Source organism: Myotis nattereri (assembly GCF_964212035.1).
Source record: "Myotis nattereri genome assembly, chromosome: X".
In the NCBI taxonomy this organism is placed as follows: Eukaryota; Metazoa; Chordata; class Mammalia; order Chiroptera; family Vespertilionidae; genus Myotis; species Myotis nattereri.
This window is the reverse complement of record NC_138078.1, coordinates 43,990,355-44,011,763: the sequence shown is the minus strand read 5'-3', so window position 1 is coordinate 44,011,763 and position 21,409 is coordinate 43,990,355. Positions and strand designations below refer to the sequence as shown.

General features: G+C 40.1%; 1 protein-coding gene across 1 annotated transcript in view; it reads right to left on the bottom strand.

Moving 5' to 3' along the window:
• The window catches only part of ZDHHC15 (zDHHC palmitoyltransferase 15), a 404,696-nt gene that overhangs the window by 40,352 nt on the left and 342,935 nt on the right, over positions 1-21,409 (bottom strand). Inside the window, exon 11 of the mRNA XM_081080817.1 lies at positions 4,536-4,614. Within this exon, the coding sequence (XP_080936943.1) occupies positions 4,568-4,614 (47 nt within the window). The 3' untranslated portion in view covers positions 4,536-4,567. The remainder of the gene's footprint in view (positions 1-4,535; positions 4,615-21,409) is intronic.

Genomic DNA, 21,409 nt, shown 5'->3' with positions numbered 1-21,409 from the left:
AGATCTGGAAAAGGCTGGCTCCCACACCCATCCATGTGTGGCGGTTGAGAAACTAGAGGGATATCTAGGCTTTAAAAGTCCCCCATGAGGAGTGTAGCGTCAACCCCATACCAGGTTTTCAAACCCAGAGCACCAGAGCTGGAAATAGGAGTCCAAATATTATCTGGCAATGAAAATCAGTGGGGACTCTGACTGCCTGGAAGAAGGAGTCTGCTATAAACCTAGGTGCCCTTTTAAAGGGTCAGTGCACAGGGTGTGGCTCTGGTAGAGGTAAGGCAACTGAGTGAATATGGTAGTCATACAGAGAATATCCGAGTGGAGTGGCCCTAGGAGAGATCTGGAGGGTGAGCCACCAAGGTCCCTGTGCTGAGTTCCTATCCTATACTGCCCCCATATACCATCTTCCCAGGGTGAGTACTCTTATTCTTATAGGACCAGCCTGTGAAGTGCACTAGTCTGGCTCTCCAACTATAGGTAACACCAACCTTCTGATTTTGAGTCCTGCAGAAAGGACTGCTGGTTGTATTCAATACCATCTTTGGTATGCTCCTATTCTGGGGAAGGTCTTGGCAGAGGCTCACAAAGTCATTGAGCTGTATAGCTTTGGAATAGTGGCCATTCTTCCTATACTCACATGCACAACTACTGTCTGATCCACAAACCTGCTGATTCTTTTGGCCTGTACTTCCAACTCTCAGTGGCTCTGCGCATTTAAGCTCAGTACCATAGGGGGATTGCAGTGCTGCTCAGACCTGGGATGTTCAGAGCAATTCTCCCTCAGAGGATCTTGTACAAGATTCAGATAGGCACTGGGTTGTGCAGCTACAGCCAGGGTGTCCATTCTTACCCAACCCAAAGCCTGAGTCCAAAAAATATATGCACCCCTATGTACACTGTAGTGTTATTTACAATAACCAAGATTTGGAAGCAGCCCAAATGCCCATCACTAGATTAGCGGATTGAAAAACTGCAGTACACTTACATAAGGGAATACCACTCAGCAATAAAAAAGAATGAAATTTTATCTTCTGTGACAACATGCACGAACCTAGAGGGTATTATGCTAAGTGAAATAAGCCAGTCAGAGAAATAAAAATACTATATGGTTTCATTTATATGTTGAATCTAATGAACAAAATAAACAAACAAAATAGAAACAGACGCATTAATACAGGGAGCAGACTGACAGCTGTCGGAGGGGGGTTTGGGAAGCTCTGTGAAATAGGTGAAGGGATTAAGCAAAAGAAACCAAACACACAAAACAATTCATAGAGATAGACATCAGTATGGTGGTTACCAGAGGAAAGGGATGGTGGGGGCAGGTAGAAGAAGGTAAATGTGGGATAAATGGTGACTTAAGGAGATTAGACTTTGGGTGGTGAACACACAATAAAATATATACATGATGTATTCTAGAATTATACATCTAAAACCTACATAATTTTATTAACCAATATAACCCCAATAAATTCAATGAAAAATTTAAAATGCAAATGTTTTCCATATATCCTTGCCAACACTAGGTACACTAATTTATACAAATTGGCTGCTTCAGTAGACAAATTTTATATTTTGGGATATTTTTAAAACTTATTTTTTAAAAATTTTTATATGTCTTTACTGATTTCAGAGAGGAAGGGAGAGGGAGAGAGAGATAGAAACATCAATGATGAGAGAGAATCATTGATCAGCTGCCTGCTGCACACCCCACACTGGGGATCTAGCCCACATATGCCTTGACCGGGAATTGAACTGTGACCTCCTGGCTCATAGGTCGACGCTCAACCACTGAACCATGCTGGCTGGGCAATTTTGGGATATTTTAATTTGTATTTCTTTCTAGTGAAGTTGAACAAGTTTATGTTCGTTTTTAATTTTAACTTTTATTTTGTCAGTTGTACCTTTGCACATTTTCTAATTGTTGTGTTTATCTTTATTTACTACTTTCCAAAATTTTTGTAAATTAAGGATGCTACATTTTTGTTTTCTATATTTTCAAATTTCTCCAAGTTTTTCTTTTCATTTTGAAGAAAATATCATGTAGAATCAGTGTTTCTTTTGTGTAAAAATTATAGCAATAATTTTTATATACAAAAATTTGAGTCAAAATAAAAATACGTTAGCATTTGTTACTTCTAAGTTGTAAATAATTGGGTAGCTTTCATACTTTAATTTTTAAAACTTTTAAAATAAAACAAAGGAAAACATATATAAAGTATCTAATAGTTTGGACATATATAATTCAACCATTCTTTTATTGATGGACACTCAGGTTGTTTTCTATTTGGAGCTTTTATAAACTTCACCATAGTAATTATCCATATACATTAAAATTTTTTCATATTTAAGTTTTGAGATGATTCTCCTACTCTTCATCCTATGTTCCCAAACGCATGTCTATTATCAGAATAAAACTGTTGTTCCCACAAAAAATAATCAGTTAATTCATTTTAACAAATTGCCCTGGGAAAAACATTGATTAAAAGCAATTTTTCTTATTAAGGAAATCATATAAAAATATATTTTATGCCCTAACCGGTTTGGCTCAGTGGATAGAGCATCAGCCTGTGGACTCAAGGGTCCCAGGTTCGATTTCGGTCAAGGGCATGTACCTTGGTTGCGGGCACATCCCCAGTAAGGAGTGTGCAGGAGGCAGTTGATCGATGTTTCTAACTCTCTATCCCTTTCCCTTCCTCTCTGTAAAAAAATCAATAAAATATATTTTAAAACTATATATATATATTTTATGATTTAACATTTACTCAAGATGTTCTGAAAAAAAGTTACATGTTAATATAAATTTGGGTAAACTTATTCCACTTTTGGGGATTGATAAAATTCCTTAGCATATTATATGTCCTGATAAGTACTGCACGAAAGACAACGCTCCATGATCTGCACAGAATAAAAAAAGTTTAGTCAAATAGTTTCATAGAGTTACTACATCCTCTTCTTGGAGAATTACAAAACTCATTTGTATACTACAAGTCTTGAGAATCCCCATGGTAAAGGTAACTCTCTAATTTTGCTTATACAGGGTTTCCTAAATTATTTCACCAGAGAACTGTATTCCTTTTTAACATATGTTAACATGCCAAAGTGCTTCATAGACTATCCATAGAAAATGTGAGAGGTTCACAGCATGGATAACTGAAATCCAAATACTATCATACAAGTTGTCTCACTTAAACATCAAACATTTCATCAGGTCTTTGGAGAAAAAAACATTTAATTCTTCTCTCTTTTTAACCTTTGATTGTAAGTGAAGGTACACAGTAAGTAAGCCAAGTCAGGTTTTTAAATATAGTGCCATAGTGGTAAGAGTATGCTCTAAGGTCAGACAGACCTGGGTTGCAATCTTAGTTTAGCCACTTACTAGTTGGACAGGTAACTTAATATCTCTGGACTTCAGTTTTTTCATTAATTAAAATGGGAATAATAACATTCACTTCACAGAGTTTCTGTGAGGATTAAATGAGATAACACATCAAGTACATAGTAAAGTGGCTGGCATATACAAGGTCTCTTACAGTATCTACGGTATACTGGTACACAGCAGGGCTTTATAAAGGAAAAAAGTGAAGACCCAAGAGTCCATAAACATATCAGTAGGCTTCTGAATAGCTTTCCATGGGAATAAAATTGGAAAACTTATCTGATCAGAGCTTTGAACTCCATGGTATTTCTATCACTAAAAGTCTCCATTTACTGCTGAATTACACTAGGTTATTTAAGCGTGAATGTTGCAAAGAGAAGGTTGTTTAGCTTTTCACTAGACCAAAGAGAATCCCATGTGTAAGATTGCCTGCCATCGTGAATAAATTAGTAGCATTTTGGGCGAATTGGAGTGTAGGGATGGTACTTTTTGCCTGTGAGTGGATAAGAGTAGGTTGTTAACTGACATAAAGGAGCCAAGCAAAAAGAACCTATTCATAATCTATATCATCTTAGAGGCCAAAATGCACCAGGACAAGATTTATAGTACATAGGTTGAAAGCCCATAACCTGAATGGAATGTTTGGCTGTTTCTAGATACCTTGGGTGGTCTTTTTAGCCCAAGTGAATAGTGTGAGTTTACAGGAAATAAGGGCATCTTTTTCAGTAAATTACACAGGGAAATTATGTCTAGAACTTCTACTTATGTGAATAATACAAGAGTGGAGAATTTAACATCTTGTTCACCGGGGTGAAATCTTACTCATTTGCTAGTACCTCCCAAGATTGCCTCTTAGCAGTCCAGGTTGCACTCTATGTGCCTCCCACAGAACACTGACCTGTTGCCCTGGCTGGTGTTTCTCAGTGGATAGAGCATCAGCCCACACACTGAAGTGTCGGGGTTTGATTCCCAAAGGCACAGCCATGGTTGGGGTTCGTGTGGGAGGCAACCAATCGATGTGTCTCTTTAAAGTTGATGTTTCTATCTCTCTCTCCCCCTCCCTCTTCCCTTCCACATTATTTAAAAATCAATGGGAAAAAATATCTTCAGTAGAATTAACAATAACAACAAAATTTTAAAAAGAGAAAAGAATACTGACCTGTCTTAGAGATGCAGGAAATGTGAAAACTGCTATGTTTCTGTCTCCACTGAAAGAGATGATGAACCTTCTGGATAATCTGTAAGGTTGAAAAATGAAGGTGATCAAATGTCCCTTTCTCTTATACAGGTAGGTATTTATCCAATGGAATATTTCCTTCTTTTTCAATCCCTAGAAGCAGCAGACATCTGCAAATCTCTAAAGACTTATGTGCTATACTGAAGCATTTATAATCAGCTCAGACATTCACATTCCAAGAGTAGTCAGCCTGCTGTACTATGAACTAAGATTATTTTATTTATCAGCATTATCTATAATAATAAAAGGGTAATATGCTAATTAGACCAGACATCCTTCTGGATGTCATTCCGGACGTCCTTCCTGATGAAGCCGGGGTGGAAGGATTCCAGGTGCCTGCAGGTGGCCAGAGGGAAGCCAGCCCAGGTCCTGGGTGCCTGCCGGTGGCTGGAGGAAAGCCTGGGTCCCAGGTGCCAGAGGGAAGCTGGTGCTGGCAGCTGAAGGAAGGAAGGCCTACCCTTGCACAAATTTCATGCATCGGGCCTCTAGTCTAATCTATAATACTGGCTGGTATTTGACTTAAATAGCTGTGCTGTCAGTTCCACATTGCATGGCTTTAAATGGAATGTTTTGGGTCTTATTACTCACAAAATTACCATGTCTTGATGTTATTTTACTGGCCATATTTGAGATAGTTATTATCATATTTTAGGTGTTGGTGTTTCTAAAGAGGAATGAAGTATCTAGAAAATAAGTGCCTTTGGAATTAACAACCAATATCATTTATAGTACATACAAATGTTTTTGTTTCCAACCCCCAGCCTTTTGGGTGCACAAAGTGAACTCTGAATCAGTTTACTTAATGTTCAGACAATCATTTTCTTTATACTCCCTGCATACAAATGAACTTGGCACTTTGAGATTTAAACAAAAGTTGACAGTTCTTGACCGTTACAGTTTCTGCTTAGTACATTCTACTTTATGAAATCAGTGTGCCATTCAGAGTGCTCCAGTAAGTGTGAGGTCTGGATTTCAGAAGATAGAGGTTATCCAGGATATGTTACCCTCGCCCCAGTTAACCAGGTAGATTCCAGACACAAGGCTGCTTTCTTCCAGGAAGAGTGAGAAAGTAAAAGTGGCTCAGAGAATGTCTTTGGAATCAAGGCTTCATAGTGGGTATAGCATTCTGTTTTGTCTGAAATCCCAGATTTAGAGTATTCTTGATCTAAAGTCTGAACAGAAAGCAACTATATTGGACCTGCTCTTCAGTGAAGGACAGAGAATAACTCATGTTTGTCAAATAACTGTAAATCTCTAGTCATTCAATATATGTTAGTTGTACTCTTGGAATCAAACAATGATTTATATGCAACCTTATTTTGTGAAGGATGCAGAGAATAATGAAATGAAAGTGATAAGCTCTCTGACCTTAAGGAATTGCTATTCAGTTCCTTACCATCCAAACTTTATGTTGGAGCCAGTTACTTTTTCATCAGTTAGCTTGAGGTCCTGTTCATTATTCATGATTTTTCTTGTACCTTCCCCCTCTTCATTCCTTTACACCAACCCACATCTTATATAATCTTTAAGACACAAACTTTACTTCCTCTGTAAATCCTTTCTTACCAACCCAACCTACAGGAATCACTCCCCTTTAAATTCCTATAGCACAAACTTTATGGTTCTACTCATTCAGTCAAACATCATATTCTGTATTGTGTTTTGTCAGGCAAATTTTCATGTATGTGTTTTATCTCCCCAAATAGATTTCACAAATGTTAGTCTCTCCCTCTCACCTCTATAACCAGCCAGACATGCTCCCCCAGAACGGTACTGCCTCCTATATGTAGGAATGAGAAAAAATAACCTTGTGGAAAAGAACCATGTACCTAATAATTCCAAACATTCTATATAATAAAAACCTAATATGCAAATAGACCGAATGGTGAAATGACAGTGGAACGACCAGTTGCTATGATGTGCAGTGACTACCAGGGGACAGACGCTCAATTCAGGAGCCACCCCCAGACCACAGGCCCCAGACCAGCCAAGGTGGGTGCCTGCAGGGAGCAGGGCTGGCTGGCAAGTGGACCAATGCTGCCCCCCTCCAATCACCCCACTGGTTGCCTCCTGCAGAGGGAGGTGACTGGTGGTGGTGGAGAGGGGCAGGGCCAGTGAATGGGTGGAACCAGGCTGGCCAAGGCGGGTGCCAGTGGGGGGCCCCCCATTTGCCCCACTGGTCACCCCATAGATCGGCCCTGATCACCCTATCCATGCACAAATTTTGTGCACCAGGCCTCTAGTATAATCATATGTATATTACTCACTGGAAGATCAGGTTGGTAAGATATCAGTATAGGCTTAGGTATCATGAACTGCTATCTAGAAATATGGTAAATAATTGACTGAGACTAAGGACTCTTTTATATCTACTTATTGCTGCTATGTATGGGAATAAATAAGGTCCATTTGGTGCCCTTGAAGAAATATATTCTTTGAGGTAGAAAGCATTAATTTAACTTAGAACCTTGCCTAAATATTGTGGTAGTATCTTAATTTTCCTCATGCATAATCACAGAGTTCTGGTTAGGCCTCAAAAAATTAACTGATAAGGTAATTTTTTCTTCAATTAAGAGTCAATGGTTGTCTGAATGGGAGGTGATTGCACAGCCCAGAGATGCTTTTAAAAAACTAAGTTCTTGATGTGAAAGGTCTCTTATCTCAGAACCAGTGCTGTTGTACACAGTATGCATTTGGAAAATCTGAGTTATGATGAAAAGACAGGCTCCTATCAATCCTCTAAAAGGTATAGGGCAGTGGTTCTCAACCTTCCTAATGCCGCGACCCTTTAATACAGTTCTTCATGTTGTGGTGACCCCCAACCATAAAATTATTTTCGTTGCTATTTCATAACTGTAATTTTGCTACTGTTATGAATCGTAATGTAAATATTTGATATGCAGGATGTATTTTCATTGTTACAAATTGAACATAATTAAAGCATAGTGATTAATCACAAAACAATATGTAATTATATATGTGTTTTCCAATGGTCTTAGGCGACCCCTGTGAAAGGGTCGTTTGACACCCAAAGGGGTCGAGACCCACAGGTTGAGAACCGCTGGTTTAGGGATTAGAGCAATATCTGTCATAGGATGGAAGTGTGCTTTGATAGGAGTGTCAATTATCTTCCTAAAACAAGATTTTTCTTACAGCATGCTCCTTCTCAAAAACCATTATAGTTTCTTATTATCCATAAAATAGAGTTCTTAGTCTTATATCTAAGGACCTACCTGATCTGACACCAATTTGTCTGCTGAATTAATCTAGTAATAATCTTCCATAATGCAAGCCTATTTTGGAAAGGTTGCAGAATACTGAAATAAAGGTGAGAAGATCGCTGACTTTAAGGAGTTCCCATTCATCCCCTGCCATTTAAACTCTAGGCTACATTCCTCATATCCCTTGTATTTAGCTTGGAGTGACAGTACAATCTGTACCGTCTTTCTCTTCATTTCTTGCCGCTAATTCTAATCCTATGTAATATTTAAGGCCCCAAATCTACTTCCTCTGTAAAATCTTTCCCGACTAGCCCAGACCATAGGAATCTTACACTCTCCTTTGAGTTCTTATAGCACAAACATTATGGTTCTACTTATTTGGTCATAACATATCGTGTACTGTGTTTTGTTAGGCAACTTTTCATGTATGTGTCTTATCTTCCCAAATAAATGTAAGATCCTTGAATCCAGAGAAAATAATGCATAACTCCCCTTATGGGTCCAATGTCATACCTTTAATAAATATGCTCTCAACAAATACTAGTTTATTTCTTATATTTTTCCTGATGGATTATTTATCATGGCAGCAGAAAATACAAAATTGAAAGTAAATCAGAAACCTCTTCTACTTTGAGCAGTTACTAATGGTCTCAAACAAAAAAGTTTGCGTCTGCCCAAGCAAAGGAATAGAAAATTAGGGTATATTTAAGACCCATAATGTGCTAGAGTTTGAAGTCAATATTTTTACTGGATAAGTGTCCAACATTTGACAAGAATGAGATTAATTCTTCTAAGCCCTGATTATCATTAACACCAAAACTTGTATTAGCAAGTGCAAGCAAATTTTTATTTTATTTTTTAATTAAATCTTTATTGTTCAGATTATTACATTTGTTCCTCTTTTTCCCCCCCCCATAACTCCCCTCCTCCCAGTTCCCGCCCCACCCTCCGCCCTCACTCCCCACCCACTGTCCTCATCCATAGGTGCACGATTTTTGTCCAGTCTCTTCCCGCATCTCCCACACCCCTTTCCCCCCCAAGAATAGTCAGTCCATTCCCTTTCTATGTCCCTGATTCTATTATAATCAACAGTTCATTCTGTTCATCGGATTATTTATTCACTTGATTCTTAGATTCACTTGTTGATAGATGCATATTTGTTGTTCATAATTTGTATCTTTACCTTTTTCTTCCTCTTCCTCTTCTTAAAGGATACCTTTCAGCATTTCATATAATCCTGGTTTGGTGGTGATGAACTCCTTTAGCTTTTCCTTATCTGTGAAGCTCTTTATCTGACCTTCAATTCTGAATGATAGCTTTGCTGGATAAAGTAATCTTGGTTGTAGGTTCTTAGTATTCATCACTTTGAATATTTCTTGCCACTCCCTTCTGGCCTGCAAAGTTTCTGTTGAGAAATAAGCTGACAGTCGTATGGGTATTCCCTTGTAGGTAACTGAGTTTCTCTTGCTGCTTTTAAGATTCTCTCTTTGTCTTTTGCTCTTGGCATTTTAATTATGATGTGTCTTGGTGTGGTCCTCTTTGGATTCCTTTTGTTTGGGGTTCTCCATGCTTCTTGGACCTGTAAGTCCATTTCTTTCACCAGGTGGGGGAAGTTTTCTGTCATTATTTCTTCAAATAGGTTTTCAATATCTTGCTCTCTCTCTTCTTCTGGCACCCCTATAATTCGGATGTTGGTACGCTTGAAGCTGTCCCAGAGGCTCCTTACACTATCCTCGCATTTTTGGATTCTTTTTTCATTTTGCTTTTCCGGTTGGGTGTTTTTTGCTTCCTCACATTTCAAATCATTGACTTGATTCTTACGCTCCTCTGGTCTCCTGTAGGGAGTCTGTATAATATTCGTTATTTCAGTCCGTGTATGCTTAATTTCTAGTTGGTTCCCCAATATAACATCGAGGGTCTCATTAGTTTTCTTGTAGATCTCATTAAGTTTATCGGCGGCTTCTAAATAGTTCTTGAGAGACCTTAAAAGTGTGGTTCTGAACTCTATATCTTCCATTGACAATTTTGTCCTGTTTCTTTGTCTCCACATTTTGTTATGCTTCCTTGGTGCACCCCCTAGTGGTCTTTGTGCGCAGTCTTATAGTTAAAGCTTAGTTGTTGTAGCTAATACCAGGGAGGGTTTGACCACCAGGCCAAGTGGCTATGAGAATCAGCTGTGTCTGCAGTGAGAGAACTTCTGTCCTCTAGGGAGGTGCTAATCTAGCCTTTGCCTGAGGCTATCCAGCAAATGCCTCTGTGCAGGGCTTGGGTGGGGCGGGTCGCACAGGATCAACAGGGTGGGCCAGAGAGAGCAGTTATGGCGGCTCTCAGTCCTGTCCCCAGGGGCTCTGCCTCTCTGAGTCCCAGCAATGGCTGCAAACCTCGGAGAGAAAGCTGCACTCGCTCTGACCGAAGCCAGACAGTCCCGCTTCTCCCGTTTGAGTCTGGGTCCCTAAAGACTCGCCCGGATGTGGAGCTCAGAGTCTGCGACTCCCTCCCGATTGAAAACGCCAACCATGCCCTCCGCCGCCAGCCTACTCCGCGCGCACTCAGCACCTCAGAATTTGACTTCAGCACTGCGCCTCCTCTGAGTGTCCGTATGCATTTCTTGTTCCTCCTAGTTGTAGGACTTCCACTCAGCCAGCGTTCCTGTGGTTCTGGGTGATGTCCCTTCCGTCTTTTAGTTTCACTTTTGAAGTAGGTGTTCAAAGCAGCAAACTCCGGCGTTAACCTATGCCGCCATCTTGGTTCTAAATTTTTGTTTTTGTATTATACTTTTTACTTGATAAAAGTACCTCTTTGGGGATACATTCTATTTTTTTCCCTTTATTGAATAAGATATTACAAATGTGTCCTTATCCCCCCAATGTCACCTCATCCCCCCAATCCTGCCCTCACCCTCATCCCCTATTGTCTACATCCATCACTTATGCTTATATGCATGCATACAAGTCCTTTGGTTGATCTTTCCACCTCACCCCCACCCTCCCCTGCTTTCCCTCCAAGTTTCGAGCATCTGATCGATGCTTCTCTGTATCTACATCTGTTTTTGTTCATCGGTTTATGTTGTTCATTATAATCCACAAATGAGTGAGAGCATGTGATATTTATCTTTCTCTGACTGGCTTATTTCTCTTAGCATAATGCTCTCCAGCTCTATCCATGCTACTGCAAACGGTAGGAGTTCCTTCCTTTTTACAGCAGCATAGTATTCCATTGGGTAGATGTGCCAAAGTTTTTTAATCCATTTATCTGCTGATGGGCACTTAGGCTGATTCCAAATCTTAGCTATTGTAAATTCTGCTGCTATGAACATAGGGATGCATATATCCTCACTGCATGGGAGAACATATTTGCCAACGATATCTCCGATAAAAGTTTAATCTCCAACATTTATAGGGAACTCATACAACTTAACAAAAGGAAGATAAACAACCCAATCAAAAAATGGGCAACGGACCTAAATAGGCACTTTTTGAAAGAGGACATACATAAACTGAGAGATATATGAGAACATGCTCAAAGTCACTAATCATCCTAGAGATGCAAATCAAAACGACAATGAGGTACCATCTCACACCTGTCAAAATGGCTATCATCAACAAATCAACAAACAACAAGTGCTGGCGTGGATATGGAGAAAAAGGAATTCTCGTGCACTCATGGTGGGAATGCAGACTGGTGCAGCCACTGTGAAGAACAGCATGGAGTTTCCTCAAAGAACTAAAAATGGAACTTCCATTTGACCCAGTGATCCCACTTCTAGGAATATATCCCAAGAAACCAGAAACACCAATCAGAAAGGGGATACATTCTATTAAAATTATCAAAATAAAATAGTTGATTTTCAGTCTCATTACCTGGAACTAAAAAACAATTTTGTTGTTAAAAAAAAAACTTGTTTTATCCTGCTGAATTTTTAAAAAATGTTGTTCTTGTCACAGTTTGTGCACTGATATAGAGTCACTGGAATTGGTTATGCATAATTATTTTGTAACTTACAACTTCATCCTGACCTGGAACCACCTGCTCTATTCTTAAAACAGGAAGATGGTTTCAGAGAAGAGCTTGATGGAAGAGCAAGGTGATAAGAGAAAAGAAACTGGCTCTTCCTACATTACTTGGAAATAAAGGAGCTAAACTTAATGGATAGAAGTCCTAAGTTACAATTGACAGATGCTAACCTTGGTATTTGTATCAAAAACAAAGCTGAGTTTAGTTCCTGTCAGAAAACTAAAAAATAGATGTGGTTGAAAATATTTTCTGAAGACTCCAATCTGGGTTCCAGCTGGGGGATATTTAAAAGCAGATTAATGTGAGTTTAGTACACTCATAAGAAATTTCATGAATACCATCCAGAGCCCAGGTGATCTGCTTTCCTTACAGCTTGGGCAAATTAACACCTGTTGGAGTACTTATTTCTTCAACCTGCTTGACTATACCAATTGTTGGAGTAAGTTCTGCTTTGATTCTGCTCAACTATGCCTACTGTGGAGTCTCAGTTCCCCTGCCAGGAACTGGGCCTCCTTGGACGCTGGATGTTAGATGAGAAGACATGAGAAGTTATAGGCATATAGAAGAGTCTTTATTGCAGCCCAAGTAACCATTGCTAACAAGGAGCTATCAGACAAAACAATTCTTCAAAGTAGCTCTACAAAGTAGCTGCAAACATAGGAGCTGGTATAGGACCCCCCAACATAGGAGCTATACAAAGCAGCCGCACTAACACAGTAGCTATTATAAGCATAGTAGCCTGATCAAACAGCTGCACCCTACATAAAAGCAGCCTCATCAAACACAGGAGCCATACCAAGCAGCCACAAACATAGTAGCCATTGCAAACAAAGTAGCTTGATCAAGTGGCCTTGCACTTGCTGGTCAACAACATCTTTATACTAACTTAGACAAAAGATGCTTCTTGCCAAATAGTGACATCAATACATGGGCTACAGACAGGCATGCCTGTGCAGTGTATACAGTGCAATCACTGTGCCCTTGCTTTTGTACCTGCATATGACAAATTGGCCTTGAGCATCTGGTGTACTCTGGACAGGGACCCCACACTCCAATTAGCCTTGAACATCGCATACTTTGATTAGGGTCCCCACAACACCTTATGGGAGAGTGTGTTGGAAGATGTTGTCTTGCAATTATAGTATACATTATTACATAGTTCAACTTGGGGCTCTCTGTGACTGAACACCAACATGACAACTGCAGGTCACTTGAGGTTGCTTATTTGAGTCAATAAAAAAAAAACAACAACTCTCACACCTCTTTGGTAAGATATTACAGAGTAAATTTTCCTAAGGAGTAGGTTGTATTTCCATTTATCCTAAAATATTTCCGGATGAAAACTTCTCTGAAACTAGCTAATATTGTTATTCAATCAATGGTGTTGATAAAAGAGTTACTCCCTTTCAAATAGAAAAAAAGTCATTGTCTTACTGTTGGAGTCTTTGTCAAAATCTCTGTTAAATTCACTGCCTAAAGAGCATACAATATAGTCAAGACAGTCTCTTCAATAAAAGGTGTTGGAAAAATTGGACAGATACATGCAAAAAAATGAAACTAGACCACCAACTTACACCATACACAAAAATAAACTCAAAATGAATAAAGGACTTAAACTTAATATGGGAAACCATAAAAATGTTAGAGGAACCCACAGGCAGCAAAATATCAGACATATGTTGTAGCAATATCTTTACTGATACAGCCCCTAGGACAATGGAAATTAAAGACAAAATAAACAAATGGGACTACGTGAAAATAAAAAGCTTCTGCACAGCAAAAGAAACCATCAACAAAACAACAAGAAAGCCCACTGTATGGGAGAACATGTTTACCAATGTTATCTCTGATAAGGGTTTAATTTCCAAAATTTACAGTGAACTCATACAACTTAACAAAAGAAAGATAAACGAATTCAATCAAAAAATGGGCAAAAGACCTAAATAAACACTTTTCAAAAGAGGACATACAGAAGGCCAACAGATATAGGAAAACATGCTCGAAGTCACTAATCATCTGAGGGATGCAAATCAAAATGACAATGAGGCACCATCTCACACCTGTCAGAATGGCTGTCATCAACAAATCAACAAGCGACAAGTGCTGATGAGGATATGGAGAAAAAGAAACCCTTGTACACTGCTGGTGGGAATGCAGACTGGTGCAGTCACTGTGGAAAACAGTTTCCTCAAAAAATTTAAAATGGAAATCCCATTTGACCTAGTGATCCCACTTCTAGGAATATATCCTAAGAAACCAGAAACACCAATCAGAAAGGATATATGCACCCCTATGTTCACAGCAGCACAATTTACCATAGCTAAGATTTGGAAACAACCTAAGTGCCCATCAGCAGATGAGTGGATTAAAAACCTGTGGTACATCTATACAATGAAATACTATGCTGCTGTAAAAAAGAAGGAACTGTTACCATTTGTAACAGCATGGATAGACCTGGAGAGCATTATGCTAAGCGAAATAAGCCAGGTGGAGAAAGATAATTATCACATGAGTTCACTCATTTGTGGAATATAATGAACAACATAAACTGATGAACAAAAATAGAGCCAGAGTCATAGAAGCATCAAACAGACCTTCCAACCTAAGAGGGAAGGTGGGGGGGGGGGAGGGGTAAGAGATCAACCGAAGGACTTGTATGCATGCATATGAGCATGACCAATAGAAAAAAACAGTAGGGGGTGAAGGCATGTGCTGGGGAGTGGGAGCGGCTGGTGAGAGGTCAATGGGGGGAAAAGGAGACATATAATACTTTAAACAATAAAGAATTTAAATTAAAAAATTCACTGCCTAGAGAATATTGATTGTAGCTAGCTGCTTTATGTACTAAGGATGCTGTATCTACACTAATAAAAGAGAAACATGCAAATTGGTGTCACTCCGCTATGCACACCAGCCAATCAGAGCGACTATGCAAATTAACCCAACAAAGATGGCAGTAAATTTGCATACGCAGGCACGGAACAAAGACTGAAGGCTCCGGCCAGAGTGAAGAGTGAATACTGAAGACTGAATACTGAAGACTGAAGAGGCTTGGCTTCTCTGCTGTGGCCGGACCAAAGGCCTGGGTCCCGAGTACCAGAGGAAAACCGGCGCTGGCAGGCAGGGGAAAGAAGGCCTATTGCACGAATCTTCGTGCAACGGGCTTCTAGTTTTAAATAAATGACCATTATCAAATAGTTCAGCAACTAATATGAAAGTGACAATGAGTGAAAATGGCATAGGCTTTGTTACCTGCTGAAAGAATAAAAGGATATAGAGCATCCAGAAGGCATCAGAGCCATAAAGATAAAAAAAATATTGAGAATTCACCTCAATAAGAAAATATTAGGCAACTATAATTACCCTCCAGAAGGCTGGGGGCTTTTTTATGGGTTTCACATAAAGGCAGACTTTCACTTATAGAACTTTGCATTTATGAATCACACCCATATTATTACCCATGACATTTATGGGCGGCAGGGACATAAATGCTACCCATCAAATTTGGAGGAAATAGATTCCAATTTTGAATAGAGAAGCTGGTTTGGCTTAGTGGTTAGAGCATTGGCCTGTGAACCAAAAGGTCCTGGATTCAATTCTGGTCAAGGGCATGTACTTCAGTTGCAGGCTCCTCCCTGGCCTGGGCCTTGGTCAGGGCTTGTGCAGGAGGCAACCAGTTGATGTGTTTCTCTCACATTGATATTTCTCTCTGTCTTTCCCTCTCTCTTCCACTCTCTCTAAAAATTAATGGAAAAATATTCTCAGGTGAGGATTAAAATAAAAGAGAGAGAGATATTGTAATATCTAATGTTTTTTTTATAAATGACAGGAAAATTTGTATTAAGTAATGTGTTCAATTCCCAATCCGGGTGCATGCCTAGACTTCGGGTACAATCCCTGGCCAGGGCACATATGCGAAGCAACCGATTGATGTTTCTCTCACATCTTTCTCTCTCACATCTCTCTCTCTCTCTCTCTCTCTCTCTCTCCTCTCTCTCCCTTCTTCTGTATAAAATCAATAAATCTTCCAGTGAATATTTAAAAATAAACAAAAACAAACAAGAAACTTAAATGTAGCCCTATGTCTCTCAAAAGACTTAAAATCTCTTCAGAATACATCAATCTGTCACTTTTGATTTGCAGATTTCATGCATGAATACATTAATTAAAGACTGTAAAAATCTCATCACAAAAGCCTATTTAAATCTGTTAAGAGGAATGGCAGCATGGCAGATTCCCTTTATATCTCCCTTTGAAGTTAAAACAATTTGAACAGCTATAATTCAACAAAGAGTTCCCGGCTCAATGCACAAACACATCTGTAAAATCCATGCATTGAAACATGTGAAGTTGGGTAAGTAGGAGCAAACGGGGGAGATTGGAAGGAAGAAGAATTAATACCAGCCATAGACACAGCACTGCAGCCCAGAGCTCTCTGGATGGCTAGCACAGAAAGGGGAGGAATCAGATTGTGGCTGGCACTCCCTTCAGTCAAGAGGAGCAAAGAGATGTAGTAAGCATTTCTGCAGGTTTGGGTAGTATGAGCTACAGCTGAGCACAGAGACCTAGATGAAGCACAGATATATGGCCATGGTTATCTGGAAATCAGTATTTCAGACAGAGAAGCAAAGGCAAAAAGCCTGGTGGCCTTCCCCACCTTCTCAGAGCTCGCCTCCATTCACCCTTCTTGTCCAGTTGCAGAACACATTATCTGCAAACACAAGAACTGGTACTAAACACTTTTTCTCTGAGTGAAGGACACGTTCTGAAACTAATTCCAGTGTCAGGTCGAAGTGTAATAGGGCAAAGCAACAAAGGAGGAGACCAGGTTTCCCGAGCACACCCCAACTCAATGCATTACACTGTGCAGCTGACAATGTCTGGCTGTGGAGCACAGCACTGGGATTTCACAGAATTAGAACTCGGTTGCCCACTGCAATCAGCTGCATTGTTAGTCCCCTGGGCCCTGTGTGACCAAATCACAGGGAGCTGTCCACCTTCCCAGGGAACACAAGCCATTTTCCACTACCCTGAAGAGATTTGAAAAGCCAGAGAAGTGCATGAGAGCTAAAAAAAAAAAAAAAACAAAAAACCTTGTGATTCAGTGCCACCTACTGAAAAACAATAGAAGGACTTCTTATTATCAACCTACTAGAGAACTGCCACTTATACATAAATGCCTAGACAGAGAAGGAATTCATCAAATGTTATGAATAACCAAGGCAGTTCAGAAAGAAAATGAAAAAATATTCAGAAAATAAACTTAAAGACATAGAAATATGTGATTGAAATAAAGAGAATTCAAGATTGCTTTTCTGAAAAAACTCAGCTAGATGCAAGAAAATACAGATAGGCAATTAAATTAACTCAGAAAATAAATAAACAAAAGGAGAACTTTACCAAAGATACTGAAACTTTAAAGCAGAACCAAATAGAAATTCAAAAGATGAAGAACTCAAAGAGATAAACATAAACTAGTGATCAAAGTACATAGAGCTGACTAGAAAGAGAAAATAATTAGTGACATCAAAGATAGAAATCTAAAAATAAAGAAAGAAAGCTAGAAATGATACAGAGGGAAAAAAAGAGGAGACTTGAGAAAAAAATGAAAGAACTCTATGAGAACTATCTGACTCCATAAAAAAGAGCATAATAATAATAATGGGCATAATAAAAAGAAAAGTGAGAGAGAAGGAAACAAATACCCCATTAAAACAATAGTTGATGAGAACTTCTTAGACCTATGGAAAGAACTAGATCCTCAAATTCAAGAAGCAAACAGAACACCTAATTATCTCAAGCCAAAGAGGCCTTTTCCAAGGAACATTGTGTTAAAACAGTAAACAATTAAGGACAAAGAATGAATTTTCAAGGAAGCCAGGGAAAAGAAGAAAGTAACCTATAAAGGAAAGCCCATTAGTTTATCATATAACTTCTCAGCAAAATCTCAACAAGCAAGAAGAGAGTGGAACCAAATATTTAAACTATTGGAAGAGAGAAATTACAAGCCAAGAATAATATATCTAGGAAAGTTTTTTTTTGTTTTGTTTAAAGGAAAAATACTTTGTAGACATACAGGAGCTGAGGAAACTTACCACCAGAAGACCTCCACTGCAGGAAATACCTGGAGACTAATAGGGTGGGTGAGGTTGGAAAAGGAGTTGACCCAGCAACCAGGGGCAGCAGGCCAAGAGAGGAGGGAGTGCTAGGAACAGAACCTCAGAAGATAGAGACCCAGAACCCAGGCTGGGCTTCACAGCCTGGAGCACTGGAGCCAAGACCTGCGCCCCATGAAACATCCAGCCGTGAAAGGCAGCAGGGCTTCTAGCCTTAGCGGAGTCTAGAGTTGAACAGAGAGAAAAACCTCCGTTTCATTTGTTTTGTTTTGTTTTTTAAACCCAGAGCACAGGAGTTTTCATTTGCGCTACTCACCTGAGGCTTTGGGGTAGGGAGGGAGATATGGAATCAAGGTGCCTAAGGAGACACTGGTGTGGGAAGCATTGTGGGGAGACTTGGAAAAATGGCAGCCTGAAACATTTGGGCATAGGCCCACAAACCAAAAGGGCCATTTTTTTCTGAGAGGAGTTAGCCACTCCGAGCAGCCACAGGGCAGGTAAAAGGAAAAACCCTGTTCTAGATGATACAGCACACACCAACCACAGGAGCCCTGCCTGCCACACCCTGCATTTTAAACTTTTCAGAGGAAACAAAAGCAGAGGCCAAACCTACAGTTTTGAACAGTCTCAGGAGCCCTCAGTGACTGGATTGGGGGAGGACCCATTTCTGCCACTCTCTTAGGCACCAGTCTAGTATGGTACTTTCCCTGCAAAGAAGAACTGATAAACAATCCCCGTTGGTCTCCACACAAAGATCTCTGTCCAGCCAAGAGAAGAGTAATATGTTGGGCCACTTGCAGAGAAGTAGCTCTAGGACAGGGAAATATACCCACCATATACCCTGAAAGCTAAATAGCACCTTCCCCACCTAAAGGCTTTTCAGAAACAGACTTTTCAGTGATTAAGATTGACAGTGGACTAGCAGGAAAAGGCTGGCAGAGGTAGGGCTCAGGGAGCCAGGGGAAGTTTGCTGACCTAGTCCTGGGCCCCTTGCTGCTAACAAACCTACTTTAGAGGGCATTTTGGCTCCTCTTGAAGGCAACCAAAGCCTGTGGAGACAGACACAAAGGGTGGATCAGTGGATTGCTTGGAGCTTCAAGCAGGTTTCTGAAAGCCAAAGTATAGTGCCTGACAGTGGTTAGCCCATACACACCTAACAGGAAGCCCAGAATTGGCAGAGAGAACAGAAAAGTGGGATCCAAAACCAGCTCACATGGGACACTAAACTCAGCTTAAAGGAATGCCACGTGATTTTTTTTTTACGTTTTTTTCCTCTCCTTTTTTCTTTTCTCTTTTTTCCTCCCTTTTTTCTTCTGTTTTACTTTTTTGTTTTTTTTCTTTCATTTTTTTCCATTTTAAAATTTATCTTCTTTATCTATCTGCTTTATTGATTTGTTATTATTCTAGTCTGTTGTTTCATTCATCCTATACTAATAAAAGAGAAAAATGGTAATTGGCGTACGAACGATACCTTTTTCATTGGCTAATCAGTGAGATATGCAAATTAACTGCCAACTAAGATTGGCAGTTAACCGCTAAAAAATATGGCGGCTAATTTGCATATTGCAGGCAGGATGGTACAGCGCCATCAGAGAGCGGGTAGGGGGTGTGAGTGCCAGCGGTTGCCCGGACCCGATCTGGCCGGCAGACCTGGACAAGAGCCGGCGGGGTGGCTGCGGTGTCCGCCCCACTCACGCCGCCAACCCTGGGCAAGGGGCTGATCAGGCGATCGGAGGGTGATGGGGGTCTACGCCTCTGGCCAAGGCATCAGGCCTGGGAAAGGGGCAGAGCCAGCAATCGGAGGGGTTTGGGGGTCCCCTGCCCAGGCCTGACGCCTGGGCCAGAGGCATCAGGCTTGGGCTGGGGGCAGAACCAGTGATGGGGGGAAATGAGGGTCCCCTGCCCGGGCCTGACGCCTCTGTCAGAGGCATCAGGCCTGGGCAAGGGGCCGATCCTGCGATTGGAGGGTGATGGGGGTCAACGCCTGAGGGCTCCCAGTATGTGAGAGGGGGCAGGCTGGGCTGAGGGACACTCCCCCCACACACACACCCAGTGCACGAATTTCGTGCACCGGGCCCCTAGTATATCTAATATTCCTCTTGACTTTTCCTATTCAATTGTTTTCCTGTTTCTTTTATTCACTACACAATTTTTTCTCTTTTCTTTTGCTCCTGCTTTCACATCTTTTTTCTTTTTTTTATTTTAGTTCTATCAGCTTTCTCCTCTATTTTCCTTCTCAGGTATTTTTCTTTTCTTTTCTTTTTACTTATTTTTTCCCTCCTTTATTTTCTTTCTTTATTTTTTTTAAATTAAATCTTTATTATTCAGATTATTACATTTCTTCCTCTTTTTCCCCCCATAACTCCCCTCCTCCCAGTTCCCACCCCACCCTCCGCCCTCACTCCCCACCCACTGTCCTCATCCATAGGTGCACGATTTTTGTCCAGTCTCTTCCCGCATCCACCACATCCCTTTCCCCCCAAGAATAGTCAGTCCATTCCCTTTCTATGTCCCTGATTCTATTATAATCACCAGTTCATTCTGTACATCAGATTATTTATTCATTTGATTCTTAGATTCACTTGTTGATAGATGTATATTTGTTGATCATAATTTGTATCTTTACATTTTTCTTCTTCTTCCTCTTCTTAAAGAATACCTTTCAGCATTTCATATAATCCTGATTTGGTGGTGATGAACTCCTTTAGCTTTTCCTTATCTGTGAAGCTCTTTATCTGACCTTCAATTCTGAATGATAGCTTTGCTGGATAAAGTAATCTTGGTTGTAGGTTCTTGCTATTCATCACTTTGAATATTTCTTGCCACTCCCTTCTGGCCTGCAAAGTTTCTGTTGAGAAATCAGCTGACAGTCATATGGGTATTCCCTTGTAGGTAACTGAGTTTCTTTCTCTTGCTGCTTTTAAGATTCTCTCTTTGTCTTTTGCTCTTGGCATTTTAATGATGATGTGTCTTGGTGTGGTCCTCTTTGGATTCCTTTTGTTTGGGGTTCTCTGCACTTCCTGGACCTGTAAGTCTAATTCTTTCACCAGGTAGGGGAAGTTTTCTGTCATTATTTCTTCAAATAGGTTTTCAATATCTTGCTCTCTCTCATCTTCTGGCACCCCTATAATTCGGATGTTGGTACGCTTGAAGCTGTCCCAGAGGCTCCTTACACTATCTTCGTATTTTCGGATTCTTTTTTCATTTTGCTTTTCTGGTTGGGTGTTTTTTGCTTCTTTGCATTTCAAATCTTTGACTTGATTCTTGTGCTCCTCTGGTCCGCTGTTGGGTGTCTGTATAATATTCTTTATTTCAGTCAGTGTATGCTTAATTTCTAGTTGGTTCTTTATCACAACCTCGAGGGTCTCATTAGATTTCTTGTAGATCTCATCAAGTTTATCGGCAGTTTCCAGAAAATTGTTGAAAGACCTTAAAAGTGTGGTTT